The 11425-nt window shown below is 37.2% G+C and overlaps 1 protein-coding gene across 1 annotated transcript; it reads right to left on the bottom strand.

Annotated features, from left to right (window-relative positions):
• Positions 1-4846: 4846 nt before the first annotated feature.
• Positions 4847-11350, bottom strand: LOC121417536 (60S ribosomal protein L15-like). Its single transcript, XM_041611262.1, has 5 exons — positions 11251-11350; positions 8523-8719; positions 7613-7833; positions 6194-6302; positions 4847-5247 (listed from the first exon to the last, which is right to left on the bottom strand). Exons 2-5 carry the CDS (start codon positions 8692-8694, stop codon positions 5135-5137), a joined length of 615 nt encoding a protein of 204 aa, XP_041467196.1. The 5' UTR covers positions 8695-8719; positions 11251-11350; the 3' UTR covers positions 4847-5134.
• Between the last annotated feature and the right edge of the window lie 75 nt (positions 11351-11425).

The raw sequence follows: 11425 nt of genomic DNA, 5'->3' as shown, positions 1-11425 counted from the left end.
ATGTAGCCTGTGTCAAAATTTTGTTTATTTTGACTGAGTGAAATGTGTGTAGTGTGCTTGTGAAGTTTGATAAGTTTCTTTTGTAACCCAGTTTAGTATATGCTGAAATGTCACAATTCATGCCCAAAGTTTGTGGAAAGGCCCATCATGTATATGCAGGCTTATTCACTAATTGCTAAAGTACATGTAGGCTGTAAAAATGTGTTTATCATCAAATGATCAAATACTGAAATAGTACAACTAATTCATTCAGTCCATGGGACCATGTAGTTGGGCTTGAATTCTCCTGGGGAGCATTTCATGAAAGGACTTGTCGGACGTTTTAGCCGACAAGTCCTATTTTATCCGACAGTTACCATAGTAATAGTACCTCTCAGCCAATCAACATCAGAGAAAGATGTCAGATATGACAACTTGTTGGATGAAAATGTTGATGAAACACTACCCAGATCCCCTCATCTTTCGTGAGTGAACAAAACATTTGCAAATTATTTGCTCTGATTCTTAGATGTGTCAACGAATTTCTCTCTGTTCCTGAAACTCTTCTACATCGCTACCAAAATGTCCTTTTATGGTATTGACAATATTCCAATATAACAGGAAATTTCTGATGTAATGTTTATTGATAATGTGCTCATTGATCATATTCTCAGTGAGGTCATTTATAATAGTCTTCTTTAAGGTTCAAGACTTCTTGGTCAAGTTAACTCTACATAAACAAGAAATGTCAGCCCTGATTAAAGAAGACATAGGCCATGCATGCATGTGAAGTGAATAGGGTAATTTGATATATTCTTGTTGTACCAATGTTTGATGATTTTTTGCTGTAATGTTCGGCATGGAAATATGAAATTTGCTGCAATTATCTAAATTTTTATCCTGCCAATTATGTTAACTATTGCTAAATGAGATATTGTGTGTCAGATTCAGCATTCAAAATGATGAATCATTATTTTGTTTGAAATCATGTATTTTATCAAGATGATATCATAAAATGATTTGTTTTGATGTCAATAATAAAGCAGTTGACAATACACTATTATTTAGTTCCATTTTGTTTGTTATACATGTATTCCAGTGTTTTCAGGAAAAAAAAACAAATACACCAGCCCCTATTCCCAAATTAAGTTCCAAAATGTTATTCCTTTGATTAAATTCAAATTAACAATTTATTGATCTGCATTCAATTGCAACTAAACTTTTGTGGAATGCCACTCCACACTATATCTTGAGACTTGCTTGAATGAAGGAGGGGAGAGGTAACACCTCTTAGAAACACTGCCCAGTGATTCATCATCCCCCTATATTTGTTGGGTATGCAAGGTCATTCAAGGCAAGATTTTCCAGTAGAAACAAAATATTGGGTCTACTGTAAGGATCAAATTTTAGCTGAAATTGTTCCAAAGGAGCAGTGTTTACATGCCCTAAATCTGTGAACTTATTTAGCAATAAACAAGAGTTCTTGTATAGTGTGTATCAGATTATGATTGTAACGTCTCTATGCGCTTCCAAATGACTTTGATAATATTACCCCAGTTTTAGCTTGGGGCTGTAACTATTTACAGCAAAAAAAATGTGTTTACATTTCAAGAAATCTTTTCCTTCCACCTGCTACATCACCTGGGTCAGTTTTTATTTTATTTTCCTAAAAACTTTATTGGAACATTGCATGACCTTGCATTTTTTGGTAGAAACCCATTGGCCAGTAACCCTCCCGGTATTCACAAGGGAGGTGTAGTTACAGCATGGTCTAATTTTTTTAAAACCTAATGTTAAAACTATTTGACCATCTTTTCTGAAATGATCTGAGGTTTAGACCATGGTCTAAAACTTAGCCTGGGCTAACTCAATCAAACCATGGTCCAAGTTTTATCTCAGGCTAACTAAACCTTTGTTATTACAAGCCATGGGTTGTACTGAAATAAGAATATGATGTAGGATACAAACTAGTGAAAGTCAGAGATAGGGGCGTAACTGGGACCAAGGGGGGGGGGGGGATTTCTCTGTCATATCATGGAACAGGCAATGGCATCATAAGGCAAAATTTTTGAGGTGGCGATATGGTGTATCGGGCAAATAAATGTAAATGTGAGCGAGCAAAAATGTTGATATTTTTATTGGAAAAATCATATTTTGTGATAGATTTTGACATGTTAAAAAGATATATTTCACCCTTCTCTCTCTCTTTTGTACGCCAAGGTGAACAGGATATTTGTTATGATTGTGCCCATTAGGGCAAACCTCTATATGCTCGAGGGGCCCAGTATGGCGCTTGTGGCAAGATGTAGCTTAATATAAGTTATGAGCGAGATAAAAAAAATCACCTTTTCATGAGAATCTAACATGATAGATTTTTATGTGATCTTCAGAAAATGAAATTCAAATTTTGTGACTTTTCCATCATAGCAAATATGTCATATATTTTTTTCAGTCGTCTCATTTCACTGCCTTCTTTATTTTCTTTTATTTCCCCTTGGCTGTGGAACCATCTCCCGTACACTAGTGCTTTGATGCAAAGTTTAATGCAGGATGAGTCCATATAGGGGCCCGTTATAAAGCCCTTTAACCCTAAGAAGACTAAGAAGACATTTTTCGCAATAAATCCACCTCTCAAAGTTTTTTTACCGCATCGCTCGCTGACTTTTTACTTTCAAGTCTCGCGCAACTTTTGAGACCAAAATTGCGACCTCGGGTATGCAGTTCCAAAATTATGCAACATTTCGTAAGTGCATGCAGACCCAAAATTACTCAAAAACGTGAATTGTGTACAAATCCAATGCAAATAGTATTTTTAGCCTTAATTAATAAAATGTATCATTTTTTTCCCTTTTACTGCTTAAAATAAATTTATTTTATTTTGTTTATGTGTTAAGTCCCCAACAATTTCCATTGAAAAAACAAAAAGTAAAAAAACAAAGAAATACATAAGAAATGTAGAAAAAAATAGAATGCATAAGAAAATGTGATGTTGAAATTTTCAAAAAATAAATTAAATCAGATGCCTATCTAGAGTATGTGAAACAAAAATTAGCATTCTAGGGGCATTATTTTATTAATTAGAGCAAACATGACTTTACGCATATATTAGCATAATTAATGAGCAATGAGATGTTTTGCAGAATTTGATATGGTTTTGTAGATGCCATGGGTATTACGCGCGTGCCAATTTTCGTTGCGATCGACGGCCGAGATAAGGAAATTACGCCACGGCTGGATTCGAACCCACGACCCTCTGTTTCAAAGTCAGAACACTTATCCGCTGAGCCACAACGCTCCACACATCATAAGGGGGGCTAATTCAGCCAGTCTTCTTAGGCGTTGAAATAGCCCAGTCTATTTAGGGTTAAACTTTACTGATGACGAGCCCCCACTGCACGGATCTTGACTCTTGGACAGAACCCCCAGTAGCTTTGAAGATTTAGCAAGGTTATGATAGACTTTCTCAAAACATTACCATCCATCTTTGTTCCCAATCGTTATATTCCATCCTCGTAACCTCTCATATTTTCCTTGCTCAAAACTTGATCTTCTGTTTGTTTTTAAAATGTTTTTGATATTGTGATTCATTTTCTCTGTAATTTACCTCTGTTGCCCTACAAGTAATTTTTATTAGTTTATGACCTGGGCTTATTTCCTTTTAATATTATATAGACACCTATGTTCCTTTGTTTGATTTTGAATAAAGTGATGATTAAAAAAAATAGAAATTCACTTCTTAGCAATCTCACACACACCGTTGTTCATATGTCATTCTTCTGTTGTAAATAAACAATACACATTGACTTTATATATGTGATAATAGAGTACCACCAAAGTGTGACATCAATTTTCACTTTTTGCATAACAGCAGCATTTTTATACCATAAATTTTGGAAGAGCACGTTGAAAAACCAAAATTGCTTCTCTGGGGCCTTAAATACATGTATGACCTTGTGAATTAGCCCTATTTAAGTCAATGGGTGATTTCAAGTACGGTGTTGAGAGCGTTAAGAGTCCGCTGAACCGAGCTGAGTTCAGAGGAACGATACCGGTTGCGTTTATCAATAGCACATGACGTCACGCCTCTGCGCTGCTAAATCATCTTAACTTCACACGAGAAGTCTCGACGACAAAACTGAAATCGGAGAGAAATGCATTAAATTCTCATCTACAGAATACCAATGCTTTAATTAATTCAACAGTGAACATTATTCTTCATCAAAATATGTAAAGCTCAAATAATTTGAACTCATCTTAACTGTAAAAGCTAATTTTACGGGGATGTTTCATCGTGTTCGCCGCATTTTCATGAGCTTGAGATTGCCAACACCAACACCGAACTTGAAATCATGATTTTCCCAATCCCTGGGGGTTGGTGTTGGTGAAATTGCACATAGATCGTCAACACCAGCCGCAGTGCTAGGTTTAGCAGACGATATTCAACACCATTCTTCCAACACGATCTGCCGGAAATATGTCATATTTTTCGAGGTCAATCCCAACACCAGCCTGATTTCAAGTACGGTGTTGTGGCTGGTGTTGTCATAACACCAACACCAGATTTCAACACCATACTTGAAATCACCCAATGTATTATTGGCCTGGTTCTAAATATTAGGAACCAGGCCAATAATATTTCACTTTCATATTTTTGTCAAATTTTCTAAAGAAATACTCAATATTTTTAATGATTAGCAGCTCTAGGGCTGATCTCATAAAGGGATACAACTACAATGGGCTCAGCAGCCAATCAGTCAAGGATTCCATGGAAGTTACAATAGTTAGAAGTCTTTATGACCCCTCTTCAAGTTTAATGGTATAAATTTGGCTTGATCAACACAGACAATGATGACACTAAAAGAGTATATACCATGATTCATGTATTTTATTGGGGCTGTACCAGTATGAACTTATCAAAACCAAGAGTTCTATCATTGTCAGTTTTGGTAAGTCCTCTGTTTATACCACGGGTTCTTATGATGAGCAAAGATCTCTTTGTGAGTCGCGAATCCAGTGACTGAGGTCCAGAAACAACCTGATCTGCATGATGGGTAATACATTGATGTCTTGATGTAATAATAAATCCAGGGTGTGATTGAGAGACTTGTAGACAAAGTTCAGATAACTTTTGAAATGAGTTTGAAGAGGAAGGTGTCTAACGATATCTTCTGAGACGGAGAAGGTTTCTTCGTTTCCAGGAAGCCCTCCTGGAACCACCAGATGTCTGCTTGTAGAGATGACCTTTGCCAAGACCACGACTCTTCTTGCCTGGGTGAAACAAAATGACATAGAAAATTGTAATCAGACAATGACAAAGTTTGTTCTTAGATGAGAAGGGAAAATGAAACTTGTTTTTCAATGAATTCTTAATATCACAGGGTTCCCAGCATCAAAACAGTATTCCCTGATGAAATCTGAAAATTATATAATTATTTCAACTTGTTTCCAGTTTGTTTTCTATGTTGTTGCAGAGAACTATTTGTTATATAACACTATGGATCTATCGAAACTGGGTTAAAAAACAAACTGATTAAGATTTTATAAGGACACTTTATACATTCCACTCAGTCCAAATGAACAATATATTTACACAGGCTAGCTATCATGAACTTTACTAAGCCCGTGTCAATAATTAAGTGATTGGTTCAATCACAAAGAGACCCTCACATCAGAATCCAAAGTCGCAAAATACCAATCAAAATCAGATATAATTGAACAAACCTCCCAGTTTATTACAAATGCAATTCACAGTGATTGGCTTGATCACATAGGAGCTACAGTAAGTTGAAATCAAAGTTTTAAATGACTGGAACAATCCTTTAGCCACGCACAGATCCCTTTGGTGTCCTGGTAAGCGGGCAAATAATCTGAACATGTTGCTATCTGCATGTGGCTGAGATACGCAAACGGTGTGCAGATTATCCCCCGCTTACTGGGAGATCCCCAGGGGGTTTGCGTCTGGCTGTGTGATTGTTCCTGTTGTTAATTTGATGTACCTTGTTATGTCACAGACATGATTGAAGTCTGAAATCTTAATAGTCTATGTAGCCAGTTCAAGATAAATTAAACATGAAATGTGTCAATATCCATCATGAGATGATGATCATGGCACAGTAAAGACAAGAAAGAGAGGTAAGAAGTTTGTTTACTAGAAAGCTTGTTTGAACAACCAGGCTTTTCTTTTGACAGTGCAAAGACAGTAGGTAAAACTTACTTGCAGATGTAAGTCCACGGCATTCACGATGCTTGTGAACAGACTTGGTAATCCATTGTGTGTCTGGGTTACGTCTGATAGCTTTGTGCATTGGATCAACAAGAATCACCTGTATAAATAAATGAAGATAATCAATATCATCTTAGGGTAAGCAAACTATGTATGAGTACTGTGTGTTATCTTAAAATATACATTTTGATATCAATACACAGAATAAATTACCTTACAATTCTATTTGTAAAGAGAAAGTAAATTGTATTGAAAGGACAATGTTCACTTGCTAGGTAACAGTGCTCAGAATGTAGCATTATGGGTAAGCAACCTGGCCAGATGTGCATAGTTTAAGAAGGCTGTCAAAGGGCAAACTTTAACATTTTTTCAATGTTCAACCCCTATTATTCTCCATTCTTCATACTCTTCATGATCTTATTCAAGTCATAATCATTTCAGGTACTCACTTATCAAAGCATTAAAACTTTTCATAAAAACTATAAAAACATAGACAAATAAATTCAAGATGGTCAAAAATGTTGGGGGTCGATGTACAAACCACATATTATGGTCAATAATAGAAATCAATATGAAAAGAAAATAAGGACAGCTGTCATAACTGAAATTTGCAAGTATATGATCTCTGCATCATGAAAAAAAGTTCAGTAGATTGCAATGCTATGATACACCATTATAAAGTAAATTTATTTTTTTTTTGAGGGGGGGGGACAAGGTTCAGTAAGTTAGGGACAAGGTTCAGTAAGTTTGAGAAGCATCTACAGGGGTCATTTCAGAAAAATAAAATCTAGCTTTATATAATCCTACTGAAAATAATTTATTTTCTTGGATACAAGGCGGATGCTTTGAAAATTATTCCCTACTATGATAATAAAAAGCCTGTTATCCATTCTCAGAAGTCACAACTGGTAAAGTCCAAGACGGTTCATTCCAAGTACATCAAGAAATATTGAGTTTATCCAACAAGGATTTTGTTAATGTTTTTCAGCCCTGTTTATCTTTAATGGCTTCAATATAATTTAATCAAAAGCAGCACATTTTTCTCCTTAATCATCTTGGCTTTGGTGCAACAGGCTCCGATGAAGACAGTGGGGTTCTTTTATTTGGCAACCAGTCAACTTGATCATTTTTGCAATATGTAGCCCAGCGTAGTCTCTTGACTTTGTAACTGTTAGTAGGTTGCAGGTTCAAATCCTAGCCATGGTATGTATTTCTTCAGCCAAGAACTTGGTCCATATCATGCTGAACTCAACCCATGTGAGGTACCCAGCAGGATTAATTCATTTAAAGAACCTAGCAAATTTGGCAGCTGGAGCTAAAGCCATGGTTATATTGAATAGGCAACTATGTAATTGGTGCCTTATAAATGCTTATAGTGGGTTATGTGCAAGAGGGTCCAGATAAAGATACCTCAAAGTACTTGTAGGTAGAGTCTTCACAGATCCAGTAGCTATTGAGAACTCGTAGAGCACCACATCTACGACCAACACGTTCCTCAGCAGTAGACTGAAGAGACTTCTGGTATTTGAGCTGGTTCACTCCCTGGTTGGTTGGCTTGCCATAGGTGGCGCCCTTTGGCACAGGCCTCTTGCGTCCTCCGCGACGAAGACGAATGCGATAGATCACGTAACCTACAAGGCAAGAAATTCATTAAACTTCTGAAACAAGGTAGATATCAGTGGCTCTGTAGAATGAAATAACGCTTGAGGTCAATTCAAAACATTTCAAGGTCTAAAACCTCAGTCAACATTTTCCTATGGTGCCTGTATAGCAAGTAAAAAACAGCCACCTGTATGTACAGTGGTACAAAAAATGTTAAAATTGCTGTTTTTGACTCACCATATGGTCACCATAGGAGAATTATAATAACGGAGATCTTAAATCTGAATTAGTCTTGTTCTCAAATTGGCAAGAATTAATAATGCCTTCATTCCACATTTCTAAGTAAAATAACTTAGTGATTGACAATACTAGATTATAATTAAAAGCTGTGAATTTTCATTTTCAATAAGGTTATTATTTTGCAAACTTAGAAAGTAACAATTAGTTCAATTCAGGAATGGAAAAATACTTACTGCACTACCAGAGATATAATTATATTTCATAGCTCTTTATTATTTGATATGAAAAATCTTGCAATTCATTTTGGCTCATTCATCTTGGCTTATGTAAACCCAAAGCATATAGTTCATTTTCACTTTCTAGGGCTATTCACAAACTATTGCCAAACACAGCAACATAAGACAAGCTTTATCATGACAGTCAACCTTCATTTTAGTGCTCATTTCAATGGAGAAATGAACCCTACCCCCTGACTGACCTTGTTTAGCTCTGTATCCCATACTACGAGCCTTGTCAGGTCTCATTGGTCTTGTAGCTCTGTGAATAGCAGAGAGTTGACGAAGCTGCCATGTCCTTACACGGATGAGAAACCTCATGACATCACTCTGTTTCTTGCGCCATACTTCTTGCATATACTTGTAAGCCCCCATGGTGTATTATATTCAGAGAGTGGACCTGCCAATCAAAGACAAAAAAATCAATTCACTTTGACAAAAAACACACACAAATTGTTAACAAAGTCTTAACTTCTTTGAGATTCATTTAGCACTGAGGTTAAAGGTATTTTCTAACTATACGAGCAGCCGATTTAAAAATTCTCAAACCAAGATGAAGCATGTGTACAGTGCATGTATACATTAGAAAAAATAATGGACACGGAGTGAAATATGGCCGGGTAAGAGTAAAGATTCTAAGAAGTTAAGTCATTTTTCTTTGATATGGTCTCCCAAACTGGACACTGTCTCTGAAATTGGATACCCAAATTCTTTACAAAAGTCTCTGAGTCTGATATGGAGACAGTCTCCCATTGGTTGTGTGCCTCTAGGCCTACTGGTAGTGTAGCAGCGCCAGAGATGCCAAGTAAAAAAAAATGTTATGCATGAGATTTTCATGACTCGGCGTCTCTGCGCGCGCGCGGTCAGTACTTACACTCGTACGTTGCGAAAAGGAGCATGCGCGCATGAGATATGGGCTTCAACATGATATCGATCCGTACTACAAAACCATGCGATGCACGCACGCGATTAACACACGCGATCCATCGTATCACGTACTAGCTGTGCGCTGACTGCACTCTCGATTCGTCTCACGTGCCGGGCTAGACGCGAAGGCGGTCGGCCAGTCGTATAATCTAGCGAATAATGCTACTTTTTCTCTTTTTTTCTGTTGGGTCCCGATGCGTGAGAAAAATGGGTGCCATGCGTGAGATCGTAAGACCCTGAATGCATGAGTCTCACGCACAATGCGTGAGACTTGGTAGCTCTGCTGCGCAGTAGTGAAGTGGAGTGGAGCCTGCACGAACTTCACTTGATTGATCATTGATGTTGTACAGTAGAGGCGCTGGTCAGAAAATTGGGATTGTCCCAATTTACAGGGACTGTCTCTGTTTATAAGGATTTTTTCACACAAGAAATCTAGGAATGTTCATTCACCTGTCAAGTGCCGACACCAATCAAGTGTGCTAGTCAATGTAAACATATCAGGTTTCATAACAAGATTATTGGAAGACTGTAAGTCATGAAAAATAGACGGTGAACTGGAGGGAATTGAGGTCACTGAATCTATTTTTAGCACTCTCAATTTCCGTAATTGCTGTCTTTGTCCCATAGGGGGAAGTGAAAAAAAAAACGTCCCCATAAACAAGGACAGTCTCAATTTATCAAGACATGATTTGTCTTGGTTTATGAGGATATCCTTGTTTTCTGGGACAATCCCAATTTTTGGACCAGCGCCCCTACTGTTGTAGGCCTACTAGATCTTGCTATGCCTCTTTGCCTTGGCAAATTGCAAAGCAACAAAAAAGATCAATCAATTCAAAGAACAAATGGCAAATTTTCGAAACTATAGACTGGCAAAGCGAAAGTAAAAATAGATCTGTTCAATACACCAGACGGTGGACTGTACTGTTTCCAGGGGCAGAAGTTACACAAACAATTCAATTGTTCTGCCGTGGCTCTGAGTCTGAATGAACACCCGTTTCATAATACGGTGGGGATTCCAAGGTTATTTTAGTGCAACTAGGGTCTTACGTTAGACCATTACCTCTTATTACCTCTTATTACCGGATCTACTGGAAAAATGCAATTAATTATGCAGTCGTGTTTCCAGGTCTATCACTGTTGCTATCTTCATCTAACTATTAAAATAATGTGTGCCTGTGTGCTGTGCTAGACTAGAGTTACTATTCCCATGGGTGAGCATATTGCACTGCAGACCAAAACTTGTCTAACTGTGACTTGAATCTGTTCAACGTTGATGCAGTAACTATCTCTGCCGGCAAGGAGTTCCAGTCATTTACAACTCTGGCACTGAAAGTATTTTTTCTAACATCCAGTCTGCTTCTCCTCACATACAATTTGCATAGATGTCCACGTGTCGTCTGAGTTGATGCAGATGTGAAGAACATGTCCTTGTTCAAATCATCAATGCCATTGATGATCTTGTACGTCTGTATCATATCCCCTCTTCGCATTCTGTACTGAATGGAAGGTAACTTCAAGGAACGAAGCCTTCTACTGTATTCTTGATCTTTCAATGATGGCACCAACTTGGTCGCACGTCGCTGAACTTTTTCAATGGCTTTAAGGTCACAGACATAGGCTTGGGTGCCAAATAGCATTTCCATACAGGGTTAAACCATAGTTGCACATAACTAATCTTTTAATGTTCTATTAAAACCTTGAAATGGGTGTTCATTCAGAACCACGGCAGAACAATTGTGTATGCATGGAGCACGTAGTGCACTGACGTACGGTACATTATACCTGGTACTTATAGCATGAGCACAGCACAGGCAGGCTTGAAATAAATCGAATCCAAACAGGGTTACCAAATAACATCATGTAATTCAGCTTTAAAATGCAAAATACATAAATACGATTCAGTTTATTATAATCTTGTACTATCATTATACAATCATATCGATATCTTTAGTTTTCATTGAAGGATTGCGAAAATTTATGCAGATTTCATCTCCCGTTTCTCACCGATTTTAGACCCCTCTACTGATGTTTCGAAAGAGGCCGTAAGAGGGCGTACTTAGTCTCGAAGAAAATCGCAAAAATATAAACTCCAGTGATATTTGCAAGTAGATATCTGATTTCAATGAATTTCTCTCAATAAAATTCAAATAAAAATATTTACTTATTATGATGAGTGTAT

Source organism: Lytechinus variegatus, chromosome 6, assembly GCF_018143015.1.
Source record: "Lytechinus variegatus isolate NC3 chromosome 6, Lvar_3.0, whole genome shotgun sequence".
NCBI lineage: Eukaryota > Metazoa > Echinodermata > Echinoidea > Temnopleuroida > Toxopneustidae > Lytechinus > Lytechinus variegatus.
Note: the sequence above shows the minus strand (reverse complement) of the source record. Positions and strands in the feature narration are given on the sequence as shown.